The following is a 20,020-nucleotide window of genomic DNA, read 5'->3' as shown; positions in this document are numbered from 1 at the left end:
CCACACATTCCTGACTCCCACTGACCAGCTCAGGGTGGGTGGCTTAAACTCTGTAACTCAGTTTTCGTATCTGACACCCAGGGTAATAATGGCAGTTACCTCAAAGGGTTGTTTGTTCCGAGATGAAAATGAGTTGTGAGATGCTTTGAGAGGCATAGCAAGTGCTCAGTGGCTAGGGGCCATTGCAGGTGTTGCTATAGATTCAAATAGGTGCTGATGGGAGGTGAGACACCCCACAGAACCATAGGCCTATCACTCTCACTTCTTTAAGCTCTGGAAGCAGCTCCTTCCCTGGGAATTCCACCTCAGAATTTTACTTTGGTCCATCTATTCACTAGTTGTGGGACCTTGAGGACTCAGCCTCCCTAGCATGTCCTAGCTTTGAGCATTTTTATATTCTCATTTGTGCTGGGCATATGGAAGGCCCTAATACTTAACTTTAGAGGAAAATGATCATCTAAGCTACTAAAAATTTGATGGGTCGCACAAATTCTCTGGTGTCTTTGTAGGCCAAGAAGTCCACAGTAGAACATGACAGGTATCTTTGTGGCATATTTTAAGAGTAGTGGCTCAAGTTTGATTTTGTTTAGCCATTAGGCAAGTTACTCTAAGAGCTAATTCTTCTCAATTTTGCTTTAAGGAGATGAGGTCATGCAGCTATTATAATCTTACTTTCCTGGGCCATACACATAATACATGTAACAATATGAGAAAGTGACTAGAAACAAGGGCCTGTAACATTCTGACTTATCTTCTGTTTGTTAATAAATTCTTCTAAGGACTTGGACTTGCCTCAGGGAAGATGGAGCTTCCAGGAAAAGATCATGAGGTAGAAGTTACCCAAAGAGATTGATACCACCATTTTGCCTTGCTATTTTCCATCTCTCACAGCCCCCTTCTGGTCTTGACCAGTGGGGAATTTTAACAATCAGCCTGTTGCCCATGCTTTTGGAATTCATATTGCTTAGAGAGAGCTTCTTACAACCTTTTAAATCAATCCTTCTGACAGGTAGGAATGAGTCAACGTTTCAGATGCCAACAACAGAAGCCAACTTTGGCTAATTTGGCACAAAGAGAATTCACTAGAGGGGCAAGCTCTGGGCTCCCACACAAAGCAGAAGCTGGTGCTGGTGGTTGGGCAGCTAAGCACCACGGAGTACCCTGAAGCCTTAAGGGTGTTGTCCTCCAGATGTGCCTTCCTTGCCACAATTGTTCCAGATGCAAAGTGCTGGGGGAGAGTGTTGGGTTCATCTCAGGCCTACCCTTAGCTGCACCACAGGCAGGGGGAAGCGTATAAGGCCGAAGGAACAGTGGGAGTGGGAGGCAGGCACTTAAGGGACACTTGTAGGAAAGAAGGGCTGGAGGCAGGCTGGACATCCCTCCCTGGAAATAAGCTAAGATACTACCAGAGGAGGATGCCTGTGAGCAGACCTCCACCTATGCCCTGGCTCCTGATGCAGTGCTCAGGATGAAGTGGAGTTACTCGAGAAAGATCTAGAACCTACTGCTAAGTCAGAACCAACTGGAGTTAGGATATTTGTAGATGAAAAATCACTACACACACACACACACACACAATCTGGGAAAATGCAACTATCTTGCTAAGGAGGTAGAATTGGGGGTGGGGTAATTTTAACTTGAAATATGTTAGTTACATTTACAAGGTCATAGTTATATATTGCTCACTTACTTGAAATTAAAAGCGTATAAGGATTCTACTTTAAGACAAAGCTTAATACTTTCCCACTACCTATTTCAGAGTCAAAGAAGCAAATCAAGTACTTATCAGGACTTTACAACTTATATCCCCAAACAGGGCTTCAATTTCTCCCCATCATTCCTAATTCAGTCCATACCCACTGTGGGAGCCAGGCTCTGTGAGCAGCTGTGGTCAGTCCACACTCAGGGTCAGACACTTGGTCCTCCTCCTTCCCCCACTCTCGAGTAGGAGCTACAGTCCAGCCTTTTCTACTGCAGTCCCATCAGACATACCATCTTGCTTCCTCACACTGAGATGGGGACATAGGCAGGGCACTGCCATGCTCACTGATGACTTCCCTTTTCCCCAGTCCTCCACTCCAGTACGGAGTCACACTTGACTCCATGGGCAGGGCACATTGCCAGCAGCCACTTCAAGACTGTAAAGCGTGGTTTGCTTTAAAGTACACTACACAGACTGTCTTCAAGCAAGAAGTTACCTGATCTACCCATAGCTAATACGTCCTGACAGATGTGAGTGTAGTAGTCATATGCAACTTCAGCTGTTTCTCTCCCGTCTTGTGAAAACAAACCAAACAGCTCACCAAAACTAGTTGAAAGTTTTATTTATATAAAATTCATTAAGAACATAAAAGACTGAGTTTCTTAAAAAAATCTGCAGTTATTTACAGCAGTATTGCACAAGTAAAGTGGCAATTACCCTGTCAAAATTCGTCAGTGCAAAAACACAAGGAAGCCAGGGAAACTGCAATACAAACGCTACATATGCTGGGTCCTGGGAACCGAGTTAGTGATGGGTCAGTATAGACAGATCAGTGCTATTTATAACAGGTACCTGACAGGTTCCGATACAGTAACCAGTGGTCATACAACCTGGATCTAAACCCACATAAGCTCCTGAAGGCCGAAATTCCCAAATAAAAGTAGTCAAGTTACTTAGCTGGGAGCTTGAGGGTGCTTTTTGCACTCAATGTTTGGGGTGGACCCTGCTTAGTGTCATGTGTGGAAACACCCCTGCACATATGCTGAGTGGACACACACAGGCACCAGGCTAACCCAGCAGGGACGACAGAGCCATCCCTCTACATAAACTCACTAGAAGTCCCTAGAGCTTCCACGAGCTTTCAACCTTAACACCCTGCCCAGGGCAGCCTCCAACCTCCCTTAAAGGGAACGGAGAGACTAAAAGACAATTCACCTGAAGAAGTGGGATGACCAAATGCAGTGACCAAAGGCTGGGGGCGGTGTACAACTAATTCCAGAAGATGAACGCCTTAGTTCACACCTCAAGACACAGGGAGCCACAGGGCAGGTAAAGAAAGCTCAATTCCTCACCAGCTGCCAACAAGGGGTCAGTTACCACAGGTCCTGAAGGCACTGGAAGCAGAAGCACCCGTTCCCTTGTCCTGACTGGCCCTTGCTTTGGACAACCACATGATGGCACCTCCAGAGATGGCACATTTTCACTTCTCTCAACACTGAGTTGTCAGGAATAATTTCAATGGAAAAAACTTTCCCATCTGTTGATAATACTTTTTTTTTTTTTTGATATAGCCCGGAGTTAGCAAGTTTGCTTCTATGAGAAGCTAGCTGCTTTGGAATAAACAGAAGGTTGCTGGGTATTTTTTAGAGTTAAATCTTACAGCCTGCCAGATTTATAGTTTCTCATTGGTATTAAAACACAAACTTCATCATAAAGACACCAAAACCCAAGAACTCAATACCAGGAACGGAAGCTGGAGGCCACCTGGGCAAGACCAGGATGTCCACAAGAGCTGACCAGTCACCACCTCCCACCTCAGGAGCTGAAGCAGCTCATGGGGTGGCAGGGGTGTGAGGGACAGGATGTCAACACTTTTAAGAACGTAAGACATTAAATAAGCAGAAAATAAATATACAATATTTCTACAAGTTACAGCATTATGAAACAGTAGGACACATTACACAGAAAAAGAATCTACAATATTTACAATCCTTGATTTTGAAAAGTTTAGAGAAACAGTGATTTTTACTCATTTATGCTGTACAAAATTTTACAAGAAAAGTAAAGGAAACACATTGCACACAGACATTTGGCTCAGTTAAGTAAAATATGACCTCCTAACCTAATAAATAGTCAAAATATATACAACATTGAGGGAAAACTGGAGAAAACCATACTCCACTCTTTACTTTTTTAAAAATCAGAATGAATTTTAAACTGTTTTTTTCTACCCCCTTCTTCCCAAAATTCTTCATGAACTCTTTTCTGGAAGGAAATCTACAGTCACTCAGGAAGTCATTTTGTGTGTTTATTGCATTTCGGTGTGAAGTCATAGGACACTTTTTTACAAACCTCACACTGGGGAGAGGTTGTCAAGGCACAAAACCTGCAGTAGGTTTTCAAAAAAAGGGATCTAGATTTTGTCCTACAAAAAAAATTAAAAATAAAAAAGTAAAAAGTACAAGGTACACCTACGGTATGTGGGCATACTTTCTTTCAGGGAGGCGGTATGATAAAACAGATACAGTACAGAGACACCCAGTCATCTCTTAAGTTCTCATGCCAGCATCCTGTTCTTTAATACTTCTGTAATTCATAGAATCTCTTATTTCCCCACAAGCTGCTTCCCGGCCAGAAGGCTGCCAAGCCAGAGGTCAGCAATGTGCGGGTGGCGTGTGCGCCCTTGGGCACCTGGCATGGAGAGCCTCCTGCACCCGTCTAGGCTACACCATGTTCCCAAGGAGGTGAGGGCTGAAGAAACAGTAAAGTGCTCCAGTCAGAGAGACTGGCATGTGAGCACGGAGGTCCTAGGAAGGAGGTGGCCCAGAACCAAATACATCTTTGGTGTGTGTGTGTGTGTGTGTGTCTAGGAGGGCCATAGCTGCGATCCTAACACCATGGGCTGCATGGGACCCTACAAATGGGCTCCTCAGGAAACAAGCCGAGGAAACACAGCTTTCAAAGTATTCAAAACCCCAAGAAGATTTTGGGGGAAAAGAGAATGTTTAAAAAGGAAGAGTATTTGGAATCAAATGATCTCTACCTAAAGGAAAAAGCATACAGCCACACACAACATACACACACACACACACACACACACACACACACACATACATATATATATATATATATGTGTGTGTGTGTATATATGTATGTGTATATATATGTACACTCACACAACATATATAAACTTATGAAGATACAAATGAATGGAATTTTCCACTTAATTTAATGATGTGAAAACAATGGTCCTCTATGGGCAAAAGCAAATACAACTGTTGTTGGCACTGCCAAGTTGCTTGAAATCTCATATATTTCTTTTAAAAAGTTGTTTAATGATTGCAGTTTTCAAACATTGCAAATTACATGGTTCACAGACTCCTTTTCTCCCTCTTTTGCTGTCCTCTCACCTGTTTTTCTTGGGTCTCCCCAGTTGTTTGCCTCCTTTTGTGTTGTTTTGATTTTGGTGATGCTGGGGCTCAAACCCAGGGCCTTGCTGGTGCTGGTCAAAAGTGCTCCCCACTAAGCTGCACCTTCAGCCCTGCCTGATTTTGAAATGACTGATGAATGTGTGTGCAGTCCTAAGGGGCAGCAACTGTGAAGAAGCACTCCTGTGGAGGTGGAGGCAGGGTGGCCTGATAAGATCCACTCTCTTAGAAAGATGGGAAAAGCAAAGCAGTCATCTTTCAGAAGGCTTAAGGGACATTTCAGACTCTGTCCAATGGAGTTTTTCGACGGTACTGTTAAAAGTATAGGCCGGCCTCTGTTACAAAGTGGGCTGAGGAGTGGAGATGAAGTGCATGTTATCACAGGCCAGGTGGGCTGAGCTGGACTAAAAACCAGCTGGAAAATGGCCACTGGAAGTTCCCTCTCCCTGCTGAGTTTGGATGCCTGCAGCTGTACCTAGCTGTACAGGGCACACCTGGGACTGATGCAGTGTGTAGCCTGCAGCCTGTGACTACCAGGTAAAAGCCAGCAACCAGAAGAACTGACAGCACAAAGGATCTAATGCTTAGCCTGTCATTATCACCACTCTCAGAATACTAAACACGTTATCAAAACAAAGTGAAGGCCCGAGTACTTCCTATTAGTCAATCATAGATCAATCGAGCTGTGAATATACAGGCAGGCGTGAATGTGTTCTGACACGAATGCACCTCATCAGGAAAACACCCTGGACAAACCATGTATCAGCATCCAGACAGAGAGTGTGTTATGAAAAGAGATCAGGGAAAACATGAAAATCAGTCTGAAGTTTTGCCACTAATGCAACTGAGTTTAAGGAGGTAAATAAATATCTACAAAATGGGAGTGGCTTACCAATGCAACAACAGACACCTTGCCCCGTAATCTGTTCCATTTCATAAGAACTGTTTTGGTATTAATAATAATTAAGAAAAAAAAAGCTCAAAGAGGCAATGGCAGGGAAGGGAGAGCAATATACCATACCTCTCCCTGTTTAAAAAATCCTGTACAGTAATCTCTAAAAATAAACTAAGGCAGCTTTACAAATTAGCTGGCTCAGTTTCCACTGCAGGGCTTACATAATTCTCTGAGGGTAGGCAATAGGTTCTTAAAATTTTAGTACAAAAATTGTTCACAAAAGTTTCCATTTCCTTTCTGAAACAACAACAAAAAAACCTGTTCTAATTAGAGATGGAAAAGAATAAAACAGCACATGTAAACACCATTCTTGTATACAATCCTGCTCCAAAGAACCATGATTTATACATTAAAAAGAGAAGAATCCTCTCCCTCATTTACATTCACAACAAACTTCCAGGAAATTCTGCCTGTGGTGATGAACAGAAAGGTCAAGTTCACATCCAATGGTGCAGTGTCTTCTGAGCAAACTGCCTGCCCAGCACACGCCTCTCTGGGGAAGAACCACTGGCTGCATAGTAATGGCACCAAGCAATTACGGTGCTGGGGTTTGTAGGTTTGAACAAGCGAAATGTCTGCATTTATCTTGACTCCACAGAGACCTGGTCAATGCATTCTCCACACCAGACGGATGATGTAACGTAACAGTCGTAAGATAACCATTTGGGGGTGGTCTTCCACTCCTTGGTAATTATTCAAAAATACCTGCAATGATAAAAGCAAAACTTTTTAGTTTCTCCCTAATTTTTTGGGGGGGACATAGTTAAGTAAACAACCAATCTCATTTTAATTGCAATGGAAGGCACCCCTTAAAAAGCACAGTTTAAGCTGGGTGCTGGTGGCTCATGCCTGTTACCCTAGCTACTCAGGAGGCAGAGATCAGAAGGATCCTGGTTAGAAGCCAGCCCAGGCAAACAGTTTACAAGACCCTATCTTGAAAAAAACCCATCACAAAAAAGGGATGGTGGAGTGGCTCAAGGTGTAGGCCCTGAGTTCTAGCCCCAGCACCACACATACACACAAAAACCAGTGTCATTTAAGCACCAAGAGGAACTCATTTCCCCTGCAAAAGGAGGAGGGTGTAACTACATACAGGGACATGTAACAAATGAGTCTCCTTCAAATAGGAAAATAAAGTGACTAAAAGAACATTTGAAAAACTCAAAAGAATTCCTGAACTTCAGTATTCCAGATGGCAAATCTTCATGCAAGTGCTGAACAAAAGCCATCCTTGGTCACTGGAGATGGCACACCATGGAAAGAGGCAAAGGTAGGGATGGGCGCAGAGGAAAGGAAAGGAACAGTCTTACTACCCATGGTCAAGTGTGTTTCAGACTCCCTCAAGGGTGAACTTCTGATTGCTGTAATATATTTGAGAAACCAGTGATTTGGAGTAATTTGCCCTAAAAAGCTAAATAAAGTGCTGCAATGATATGCCACTGTGCCTCTGGATGCTCAGGGCACTGGGCTGGATAAATATTGTGACCCAGCAGGGTGTCCTAGTCACAGACAAGGCTGAGTCAATTTGCGCCCCCCACCCCCAATACCAGGCCTGGGGAAGAAAGAGCAATTAGAAACAAAAAAGCCTCTTTGCTGGTGACCACCTGTTTCTCACAAACCAAGAGAAACCGTTCAAAAGGAAATCCCATGGTGATTCCAAGGTTTCAGAGCCCTTGGGTCTTCCAGATTGCCCACCTCCAGGTTCTAATTCATTTTGTAGGAACCAAAGAAGGCAACAGGACACAAATGCCTTAATGCCATGAGCTCCATTCCCGTTCAAGTCAAGTCAACCCTGGTCATTTCCTTAATGTCCAGCCACATGAGAGCCTCCACAAGCCGCCTTTGCTCCAGTAGGAAACACTCCCAAGGCACTGGGCTAGGGAACCACAGGCCTTCAATCAGGCTGGGATGTCTGTCTTCTCTCAGACCCCCAAATGTCCTTGCAGACACCAGCTGCAGGGGCGCTCCTTCCTTGCCACTGTTTACACAGCTCTCAAGCACTAGTTGGACACAAGCGGCCTGTGATAAGGCCAGGGCATTTCCCCTTTCCTTCCATAACAAGATGGGAGGAAATCGGCTTTATGTCAGCAATTCCTGTAGAGGCGCTTGCTCAGTAACCACAGGCTGCGATTTTTATCGGCTTTACACACAAGATTGCTTTGTTTTGATTTAACTTTCAAAATTACTTTGCTCCTTCTATGTGAGAATAATTTAGGTGAAGGTTAATTTTGGTGTAGACTAATATTAGTGAGTTGAAAGAAGCTTATTCAAAAGAATCCCACAACTTACTAAAATGAAGAAAGTGTATACTGTGATAGGCTGTCATCAATCCATGGTGGGAAGTCTCATGCCAACCTGGTGTCATTGCTGTTCTCAGCATAACCAAAGAATGGGGCTGACTGGGTGTACACAGTCAAAATGACACTAACAAGAGAACTGGGTCACCTGAGGGACAGACTCCACCTGATTACACTTGGTAAGCTCCAAATTCCAATATTAGCAATATCTGAGGGTCAGCAGATGGACAGCGGTGGCTGTGACCAAGGGTTAATGAAAAGTCACATCACAAAAGGTATTCAAAAAACATGCCAGGAAAGAAGAGGGAGGGGACACAACAGCATCTCGCCCTATGAGGCTGCAGGCATGACAGCACGGCACGTGCTCCCACCAAGTGAACAATTGCTTTTGGATAACATTCAATGGAGGAAGCCATTAGCGCTGATTTAAAGAGCAATGCCAGCCCTGAAAGCTCTTGACAGCTGGCACAGTTGTTGAAGCTGCTGCTGGCCCAGGGCACACAGCCCACATTGCAGAAAACAGCTGGAGGACGGCCGCTCCTACTTCTGCAGACTCCCTTCCCTCTGATGCCTGCGGTCTACAATCAGTGCGGCCTGTGGGGAGGCACAGTCTGAGCCTGATGGTGCTAACGGAGGACAGGTGGCCAGAGATCTGTAGCCCAGTGAAGACAAGGAGCCAGAACCAAAAGCTTGGGACCCTGCAGATGGTCAACAGTGGTGGCTGGCGCAAGTGTTCAATCCAGAAGAGAGCTTCCTGTGACACCCTGGTGAGGATCTGCAGCTACAACTAAGTCTGTGGCTTAGAGCTTATACAAAACCCCCAAGACAAGAGTACATTAGTAAGAACTCAACATGAGTACATACCCTGGAGGTTCTGGCTATAGAAACACTTCCAGAACAGAATATGCAATCCAAGTATGAAAATGACAATTACTGTGGGGTGGGGAGTCGTTAAATGTCAGGGTTACAGTAAGACTGACCAGGCACTATGGTTTGCTGTGTGAGTGGTTGGCACCTCATGGAGAATTAGGACGACAACAGAAGCACACTGAGGAACAAAGGTGTCGGAACCTTCTTCTTGGGTCTTGGGCTCTTGGCTCTTAGCAGAGCCGCTTTCCTACCTGTCCAGAGGATCTGTGTCTGCCCAGTGGCTCTCACTCAGATACTCCAAGAGGCATTTCAGCTCCTCCATTGCTTAGTGAGAGGCATTGTCTTTCCTGGGTAAAAGTATTTAAAGCAGAAACTCAAACAAGTAACCAGTCCCCTCTCCTTCCTGACACTTCTGGATGTCTCCTTGTATAGGCTAAGTTATGTTCCCCCAATCTGTATGTTGCAGTGACTGTAAGTGAATGTCATTGTATGTGGAGATGGGGTCACCAGTAAGGTGACTGAGATGAGCCCTAACCCAAGGTGTGCTAAGAGATTAGGACACACCAGAGGGACAACCATGGGAGGACACAAGGTCAAGGAAAGAGGCCTCAGGAGAAACGAATGCTGTTCACAGTGCATCTCAGTCTTGTGGCCTCTAGAAATGATACAGAAAACATTTCTGCTGTCTAAAACACCCCACTGATGGCTGTTACATTAGCCCAGAGCAAACACTTCATTCCCATTTATCACTCTCAATCTGTTGCCCTTTAAGTGAAAAAAGTTCTTAGATGAGAGTTGAGTAACTGTTTCAGTCTAATTGCAAAAATACTTAGGAGATGTACTACAATGACACATTTGGGTGAAGGGGGTTATTTAAAGAACCAAACCTGCCACCACTAAGTACAATTTATGGGACCTCCTATTGCTGCACACACACACGCACCCCCCCCCCCCCCCCCCCGCAAAAAGACGATTAGGCCGCTCTGTCAGGCATTTTAATCTCCATGGTCTAAATCAGGAGCTTATAAGAACAGGGTAGCCATCCCATGTGTTCACAGATGAGCCCCCTTCAATGTTCACAGCTGTGTATCTCCCTGTAGAAGCCAGTTCCTGACAGTCCAGGCCCCTCTCTGAGCAAAACCCTTGGATGTGTGCTTGCATCACAGTAGAGCTCCATTTCACAGCATGTATCTGTGCTCCACCAGGCTTATCTGATGATCCCCAAGCCACTCACACAAGATAATACACCAGATAGTATGTCAGGACAAAACACAAGTAAGTAAGATGACAGAAATATCTTTGCCAGGTGGGGCAGAAATGCACCAGGGCTGATCCCTAGGCTGAGCCCAAATGATCGAGTGCATACAGGAGGAGGCAGGAAGGTTCTATGGGGACCAAGCCTGAGCAGGGTAAACAGCAGAAAAGGCAATGCCAACATGGTGAATGAGCATGTACTTTGCCGTAACAAACCAGGGTGGAAAACTATGGTGAGCTGCAGGATTAGAACCCTAAAAGTAGAAAGCTGTGGGACTCAGTCTCCACATTTCCCTGGGGTAGCCCCAGATAGCCACCCTTCTTTGAAGACACAAAATGACCTTTGTGGCCATGTTAGATCATCTGCGCAGGGACTCAACAGCTTCTCCACAGGGCACCAGGGGATTGAGCTTACTGGGTGGTGGTGGGGAAAGGCTGGGCCAAGGGACTGTCCTAGTATGGGGTTTATGTTGACTTACCAGGGTTGGAGAAGCCAGCACAGTGTGGATCATTGAAGGCATGACTAGAGCCAGGATGCTCCAGGCTGCTACCAGTGTGGCCTTAACACACTTCATGTGGGGATTGGGGGGTGACAGCCACAAGCAACACTGCAGGTGGAACAGTAGGATCACTTTCAAATTACATGTGGGACAACCCACACGTATCAGGGAATTTAATTACATTTTAATGCCAAAATATTCACAGCAAAACAACGCTCTTTTGCTTGTTCCAGAGAGGCAGGTGTTCAGTCAGGAAACAAAAAGGAACTTGACCCTAGGATTCCCCAGGGACCTGGTCAGGTGAACCACGAGACACTTGGAGAATGCAGCTCTGGACTTGCCTTTGCTATCCTGCAGAGACGAGGGCCTGTGAAAAGCTGCCCAAGACACACTAGTCCTACAGGCTGTGTGTCTAAGCTTGAAGACAGAATCACCCATTGCCAAAGCTAAATGAAATGACTTAACACATGTTTTTTGAGTCTTATGAGCCAGCACAGCTCTCTCCATACTGGCTGGAGGTGGCAGAGCAAGATGATGGCAGGGCCAGGACAGGTACCCTGGAGCCCATACTCCCCACCAAGAAGGCACACAACACCTAGGACAACATACAAGCTCCCAGAATGGGTAAGACAACATGGACGTTGACATGCTGAAGATGCAACAGAAGTTGAGAAGTGACTCTAGGGCCAACACGGCCCTTCTTCTACATCATGTGCAGGCCCACCCCTTCTCAAGGCTTAGGGAAACCTTGTTTTTGGCTGAAATGAGGTCTCTGACTGACCTGTAGCATAAGAATGGAGACCGACTAAGTGATGCCAGTAATTCATCTCCAACTTCAGACGGTGTAGGATACAAGCCCACCAATCTGTGCTCCAATGGCAGGGCTGAAACCCACTGGGCCAAACTCAATAGGCACAATACATCCATACACTCAGCAAACACTCAGAGAGGGACTTGAATGTGCACAGCACAACGAAAATAAAGGTCAAGAGAGATCTGAAATCTCATCAAGAGAGACTTATCCTGAGAACCAGGGGTGAGATTTGCAGCAACAGAACTGCAGCTTAGGGACAAGTTTCCTGGCGGTCAAAGTAATAAGGAACATCACAATATCTTTACCATCATGTATCAAAGGCAGCTCAATTCCAAATCCTTAGAGACAAAGCAAAAACTCTGAGATTCATAGAAATCTAATGCATTCAAAAACTTGTTTCTTAAAGAATATCCATACCAAGTGCTCAAGATGTCTAGAACTCCTTGATGAGCTTCCAGGAGCCAGAGAATACCCGTTAGGTTATCTTCCACCACCCTCTTACATGCTGTAACCCAACAATTCAAACAGTATTTAAATGGCAGCCAGGGAGACAGAGGTCAGACACTTTGAGCAGGGACCCAGGCTGAGGATCGCAGTTCAGATTTCCAAGCTGATTCAAGTCTACTGCTCATTTCAGATCAAACAGACCAAAGTTGACACAATGATGCCCAATGACAAATTCACTTTCTACTCGCCACTAAGGTAACAAGGGCATTTATATAGCTTGTGCCTGACAGATTAAGTGTCACAACAGCTGGGGAAAGGGCGCTATGAGATATGAATGCGCTTCCTCAGCACTTCAGGCAAACAGAGCTACAGCAGATCTGCTATAGTGACTCTGTGGTATTCAAAAGTCAAATTCAAACTTTTGCCTGTTTCAATGTATTGTTTCAAAGAAACTATTACAGTTAAGGCCTTTTATAGGACAAATAATCCTTTCTCAAGTTCTCTCCCCCTTGAGGCTGTGTACCTTGTTCTTCTGGCAGCAGAAACATGGCACACCTCAACCAGGTTAGTCTCCAACTCTTGGGCCTTGGGCTCCGGGCCCCAGGTCCAGTGCTGGCTGGAGAAAACACCTCCCAACCACCCCATTGTGTCCTATAGCCAGCCAAAGAGAAACCAGAGACTGCTCGTGTCTTCTGTGAGAGGTACAGTGGGTGAAACACTCAATTCAGAGCAGGAACACACTGTTCCGAAAAGCCCCAACCTCAGAAAAATGCTAAGTGAGACGTAACGCACTTTAACCACAACTAAAACCTCTCCGCTTTGGTTCAGCTGGTAGAAGTCTAGCAAGGGATGATGCAAGAAGCTTATTATTTTTGTAGGTCTGTAGAAGGGCCAAGCCTTCCTTTCTTTGCATCTTCATTTCCTCCTCCAGAGATGAAAAAATAACCCAGCAGACCTCCCTGAAGTCCCCCTCAGGCACCTGCATCTCCTCTTGGTTACATGTTAATGGCGTATGGTCCCACAACTGCTGGGCAGCCCTGCAGGTGTAGCACCTGCAGACTGACATAGCCCTCACACATGGTGTAGATCAATACAAGTGTGTCTAGCCCGATGCCCAGCCAGCCATCTGAACACACCCCAGTGCCTCAGTCTCTCACATTTGCGTACACCCAGACAGGCGCAACACAGCCTGTGCCTGTAGGGTCAAACACACACTTGTTGCAAAAGCAGTTCCATTCTGTGCATTTAAAAGACAGACAGGTAAACAGGGTTCCTGGTGTCTCCCTTTCTAAAGGCCAAAGACTGACTGGGAAATGTGTCAGTTATAGTTCAAAGTGGTAGAAAAACAGAATGATAATGACAAAAGATGACCAAATTTTCTAGCTCTCTCTCTAAATGTCCTCCTTAAATCTTCACCACTAAAGATCAGATCAAAAAAAAGGGGGGGGGGGCTCCTACAGGATGAAGGGTAGCACCAGGGTTCAAGTGCTTACCCCAGTGTCCCCATGTTCTTCCATGAGACATTCTCTCCTGAGATCACACAGTTCTTAAGTTACAGAAAGCCCTCCTTCAGGAAAAACCTTCAGATTCTCTCACTGTTGAGAGAATCTATTACAGGTTCTTCCATAGGTCTAGCTATTCACACAAGACAAATAAAACAGCGTGGTTGCAGACAGGTATGGAAGACACCTAAAACCAAAATGCCAAGCTGCTTCTTCCAATGCCAAGAAAAATACTCGGAAAACCTAACAAGCATGTCCTTGGATGAATAGCAAGCACCATTCATTCACTGGTTGCTTTTGTTATGAGAACTGCCATTCTACAGTCATGTGAGCAATGTGTCATTTCACAAGTTAGGCCTCATCTACATTTCCTACTTGATATTTATTTCTTAATTAATGCTTTTCATGGGCAGTAACAGAAAGCAGCAGTTTACTTTATTAAACTCCAACATTCAGCTAATGAAGCCCTCCAAAGCACAATGCCTGAGGACATACATCTCTGGGTTTGTCTAGTGTGCCATCATCAAGCAAACTTCAATTTGGGCCTCTCCCATGTATGTTATTCATAGAACAACCTTCATTTCTAAAAACAGGAATCAAAAAGCATAGAGGGGTGTTCACCTCTTAGAAAGGAGAGGCACATAAGAGCATAGGAAAATGCTAATGTATTCAATTATACTTCTGTTTCATCAACATTGGTCTACCAGCCACCTTTTCTGCTCTACTGGAAGTGATGCAAAGCTATACTTTGGTTTATATGCACTTCAATCAATTCATGCCTGCACATGCCCTGGACAGAAGAGGAAGTAGGCAGTGTAAACAAAAGATACACTATTTCTTGTGACCAGACAATGGAAAGGGTTTTCATTCACTTAATGGCCCATCTACAGAGTCATCTTAGCTTCAAGTGCAACTGACCACTGCAACCCACAGCCAGGACATCCTCAAGTCACTGAGAACCAAGAACAGTATACACAGTGACTCAGGCCGGATGATTTGACTGAAGCCCTAAAGAAATCACAGAATGTCACTGACCCCAGCTTCAAGTGTTGGAATGGGGAGAGGCAGTACTGGTTGGGTCTAGTGACTCTGAAAACAAGCTATGAAGGACACTGGACTAGTCCAAGTGAGTCCCAGCTCACAGCCACAATGCGCACCCAAGTGGGCACCATGACTCTAAGACCAGTGTTGCATACTGGCTGACATCACCTCCAGCAGATGGGCTGGCTTAGGCACTTGAACACCTTCTGAGCCACAGAGGAAACTAGTGAAGGCTATTAGAGAACAAGAGAGTTGGCAGTCTTGCATTGCTACATTCATCCACAAGGATGAGGAGGCTTCAGGTACAGACTGCTGAGATACAAAGGACACTGTACCACTCAGCTTTTCTGAACTTCTCTTCCCTCCGGGTTCACTGACTTCCCTGAGCATCCCAGTCTACCCTGGCAGTCCTTGCTGCCTTTCCAAGTCTGCCAAATGTGTCTCACACTACAGAGTGAACCTGAGGAGCTAGACTAGTCTGCACACCATGTAGGCCCAACTCACTCAATGTCACCTCCACAATGCTCAGGCTTAGTTTCCCAACAGTGCTATAGAGGTCTCAGAGGGCTGTTGCAAGCCAAGCTGGTAAGAAGCTGAACTTCAAGATAAATTTTGAGAGTGATGCGTAATAACCCACCGAATAAAACTGGAACCCATAAACCCAAGTCGGCAAACTAAACAAAAATACAAGGGAGAGGAATGTTCTTCCTCTGTATAAGCTTTTTGCACCCATTAAACGGAAAAGTACTAACTCTATAGTAGATACCACCTTTGATCCATTATCAGCATCAGGACAGGTGTGAGGGACACCATGCGCCTCCCAAGGAGAGGTTCGGAGGACACAGGTCTCTGCAGTATTCCTGCAGAAATGCAAAATCTGAATCTCATCACAAAGACACACCAGACAAATCAAATGCAGGTAGGCTGTAAACTAGAATTGCCCTGACCCTTCACAAGTGTCACCATGGTAAAGACAAAGGCTGAGGAAGAGTTCCAAATGAATGGAGTCAAAGAGACAAAGCACCAGAATTCAATTCATGACTTATACTGCTAGATCTTGGATCAGAAAAGATATATATTGTTTTGACTAACAAGGACATCAAGGGGACAATGGATAAGATTTACGTCTGCAGATCAGGTAACAGTAGTAGAACGCTACTCACTGGCTGATTTTGACAGTTGCCCTGTGATTATGTAAGGGAATATATTCTTACTTTTAGATAATATAGACGGAAGGAATAAGAGTGCGTGGTGGGGCATCATGGAGAAGCCAGTAAGTACACATGTATCAAGAAAATGTTAACACAACTAAGACAAGATGTTCACACTGGGGACTCTAACGTGACAGAGTAACAGGGTTCTTTGCACCCCTCTTGCAATACTTATGTAAGTCTGAAATTATTTAAAAATAAAAAATTGCCCCAAGTCCACATGATATGGAGGTCAAACTCCTAATGGTAGCTCCCCAGCAGGGTCACCTGGGGACTCTTAGGAGTCAGAGAGAAGGGACAAGCCCAGGGTCAAGGCACTCACCACCTGTGCCTCTCTCACCTCTGCCTTCACAGGTTCATCCTCCACAGCTTCACCTCACACACTTCCCCACCACCCTGAAGTAGACTGAACACATGACACCTATGACAACTTCTCTACATCTCTAACTGGAGAAACGGGAAAATAGCCTGTCAGGCTTTGCAAGCTCACAGCAATAAAAACCAACACTTTAGAAAACGTGCTGTCATGGTGTGCAGTCAACACAGACACTAAATAATTAAAGAGGCTATGATCCATCCTAATACATCTAGTGTCTTCCTAGATGGACACTAGCTCCTCTTGCTTATCAAGACAACAGATCACTGTAATCCATCATTTTCCACACTGCCCACTCACTTCCTCCTCCACTTCTACCTCCAAGGTTCAACAATGGGCCTTTACTGTGATGACAATGGGCTGCTTTTAATCTAATAACTATCAAGACAGGCACTGTGGCTTTGAGGTTCACTGTGTTACTATCCAGAGTTTCAGTCTGGTGTTTTGAACTATTTATAAAATCTGGAGAATCTATTTGCCTTTTGCAGACTTAGTTTACTGCCTAGGATCTATCCCTATTCCTTCCCTGCCACAGCCCAGCCTACTAAGAAAGGTGAAATACTTTATTAGCGACTACATTTTAGCACTGGATTTTTTTAAGATACACAAAATAAGGTGCATAATTACAAAATCTTGCAAAAATAGTGCAATGGGGCTAACTTAGATTTGTTTTATTGAAGGCATGGGGAACAACAGGTCACATCTCATTTGAAAAAAAGAGACATGAACATCTTAACATGCACATTCAGCATTAAACTATAAAATACCACTGGGAGAAGAGCAGGAGGGCAGGCTGTTCAGATGCTGCCACCTCATCCTTGATGGTGAGGTAAGGTAATGAAGAAAACCTGATGGCCTATATCCCACCTGCATGGACTTGAAAGCCAGACTGATGGCCGTGGATATGGCTGCACTCAGACCCTCTACCAACCTTAGCCCACGTCTCATCACTGACCACTCATAGTCCCCACAGAGCTGCCTCAACTTGGCCCATGTGGGCAGGCTCCTCAGAAAGCCTTGTAGAGTCATTTGTTCATTCTTTGTGGTTGAAAGAACGACTTGTGAAACCTCCGTGAACATACCCAGATCTGTAGCCAAGATTCTGATATGCTCATGAGAACGGGGAGTTGTGCCAGCTTATCTCAGTGTGCAGAATCCCCCACAGGACAAGGAAGCTCAGGGCGCCAAGACCCACTATCTTGTCCTGTGGCAGCCCCACCCATCAAGCTAGAGGCCCTTCAAGACAGGCTCAGAGATGCCACCTCACCTATTGGAAATGACCTGTCCAAACCGACTGTGGACACAGCCCCAGGATCAAGACTTGAATGCAGCTACTTACTCTCTGGAAGTGCCCAGTCTCCCCCACTTTAGCATTAGGATCAACCTCCTGAATACACCATGGCCCCATTTCTGATGAGAGACAAGGCCAGTCACACATAGTAGCACCAAAATCCTTTTAGAGAAACAAATGCAGGAGAATCAAGGGGATTGAAACTTCAGTTGTAATACAAGGTTAACCAACCTTCCAAAAAAAGCTATTGCCATTTCACATCTAGGCTTAGAAGGAATTTGTGTCCTGCATGATACCCAGAGGATCCTGGGTATGTGCTAAAAACATTATCTTAAGAAATTCTGCTGGGTGCCAGTGGCTCACGTCTATAATCCTAACTACTTAGGAGGCAGAGATCAGGAGGATCACAGATTGAAATCAGCATGGGCAAATAGTTCTTGAGACCCTATCTCGAAAAAGCCCATCACAAAAACAAAAAGGGGCTGTTGGAGCGGGTCAGGGTGTAGGCCCTAAGTTCAACTCCCGTACCACAAAAAAGAAAGAAATTCCTCAGTTCATTCATCAATATGACAGCTCCCGTTTAATGATAGAAGTGTGACCATAACACACACATGCATGCACTTGTGCATGTACATTCAGACACACACAGATGTGAAGGGAGGAAGAGGGTCGGATGTTGTGTTTAGAAAGTCTAGGACCCTGCACCCCTACCCCAAACTGAGACTCTGCACAGGAGAAATGACAGGTCCTTGGCAAGGGGGAAAGCGTCTCTCTGTGTCTAACGGAGGCCTGGGCAGCAAGCAGCGCGGTATGACAGAATAGGAATGACTCAAAGCGATTAACAGGGAATGCCCATTTACTTGGCAGGGCTGGATGAATAAGAGATGAACATTTAAAGTGGGACAGAAACATCAGGGTGTCCTGAGCATGACTCCCTCCAGAAGAGAAAAGAGATTTTTAAAAAGTCTTTCTTTTAAAAGGTACTTCTAGAAGTGACAAAGAATAAATGAAAGATATCAACGATTGCATCATTTCCCACAAAACAGACACAGTGTCTTCCTTTGGATAAACCAAGAGAAATGTCTTCATAGGAGGTATTTGGAAGAATGTGAGCAAGTCAAAATTACCTTCTGTCACACATTTGTTACAGTATCCCTTAGAGGACCTGTCTGTCACCCTACTCACAATGGTCCTCAGTCCCAGCCCTAAAGTCCACATGTGGGCAACAGGGGTCCAAAGAGTCACATGTATTCTACCAGACAAACAAAAAACCAAAAGGTTTTTTTTTTTTTTCAAAGATAGACTGTTTCTACAGAATATATAGTGCTCAAAATTTCTTTAAAAATCAAGAACACACCACAGAATTTAACTATCCTTATTTAAAGTTTGCTCACTACAAATTAAAGGCTACTGATCAGTGGCCTCCTAATATATTTCAGTAAACATAGGTGGCTGGCCAGCAGCATGGCTGAGAGGCTAGCCTCTCCCTGCTGTTACTCTGCTGCTGTCAAAGGAGTCTGGGGCAGTGCTGGCATCGCGCCCTGAGGCTAAGTGACCATGCAAATTTTAAAACTACCTACAGGAAGTGCAGAAGCACCTTATATGGATTGAAAACTATGTGCATAATATTTAGGTGGGGACATTTCAAAGCCCTATAAATCTTTGTTTAGTACTGATGTTTTAAGAACTGTGCTCATAAAATACCTTTTGTGGCTTCACACCATATTTTATTTAAAGGCCATCATTTAAATTCAGCCATAAACAAATGGAAAACAGGAAAGGAGAAACAATGGAGGGTCACATGGAGGCAATACCTTCATTTCCAGGGTTAACATGTAGCTCTTACTTGTCCTTTTTTTTATGGTGGGAGGGAGGGTGTTGAGGGGTGGGTAGAGAAAGCGTCCTTACCCTCCTTGGGTAATATGCATTGAATTCGTCTCCGATACGTCGCAACTCTTGTGCGATCCAAATCTCTGGGCGCATGTCCATGGGTTCCACCTGAGACTGCCTCATGGAAGCTGCATTAGAACAAACAAAAGAGAAATCAGACTGCGCTCCCTGCAGCACTGAGAGCGACCCACAGTTTCTAGAAGCAAGCCCGCCTCACACACACTCGTTTCTGGAAGCCCTCTGACTCAGAAACTCTAACCATGTGTTAAAGATTATAGTGCAGGCTCTGCCGTGTAATTCTGGCCAAACAATCAGGGATGTAGAATAATATCCCTTTATAGAATGAGAGATTCAGCACTGCAAGAATTAAAAATACCCCAGCCCATTCATACACACACTTCCAGAAGACTCACAAAAAATGTTACAATGAGTAGTATCAACA

The 20,020-nt window shown here is 44.8% G+C and overlaps 1 protein-coding gene across 6 annotated transcripts in view; it reads right to left on the bottom strand.

Annotated features, from left to right (window-relative positions):
* Positions 1–2,307: 2,307 nt before the first annotated feature.
* Bcl2l11 (BCL2 like 11) overlaps positions 2,308–20,020 on the bottom strand; it is a 38,462-nt gene continuing 20,749 nt past the window's right edge. For 5 of the 6 annotated variants that reach the window (XM_020183914.2, XM_074050253.1, XM_020183911.2 and 2 more), the window contains 2 exons: positions 19,597–19,706; positions 2,308–6,790 (listed from right to left, as the gene is read on the bottom strand). In XM_020183914.2, the coding sequence (XP_020039503.1) occupies positions 6,692–6,790; positions 19,597–19,706 (209 nt within the window). In that variant the 3' untranslated portion in view covers positions 2,308–6,691. Of the gene's footprint in view, positions 6,791–19,502; positions 19,707–20,020 lie in introns of all 6 variants that reach the window. The other variant, XM_074050250.1, reaches the window with a different exon arrangement.

Source organism: Castor canadensis, chromosome 12 (assembly GCF_047511655.1).
Source record: "Castor canadensis chromosome 12, mCasCan1.hap1v2, whole genome shotgun sequence".
NCBI classification, from domain to species: Eukaryota; Metazoa; Chordata; class Mammalia; order Rodentia; family Castoridae; genus Castor; species Castor canadensis.
The sequence above is the reverse complement of the archived record's forward strand: the minus strand, read 5'-3'. Positions and strand labels throughout refer to the sequence as shown.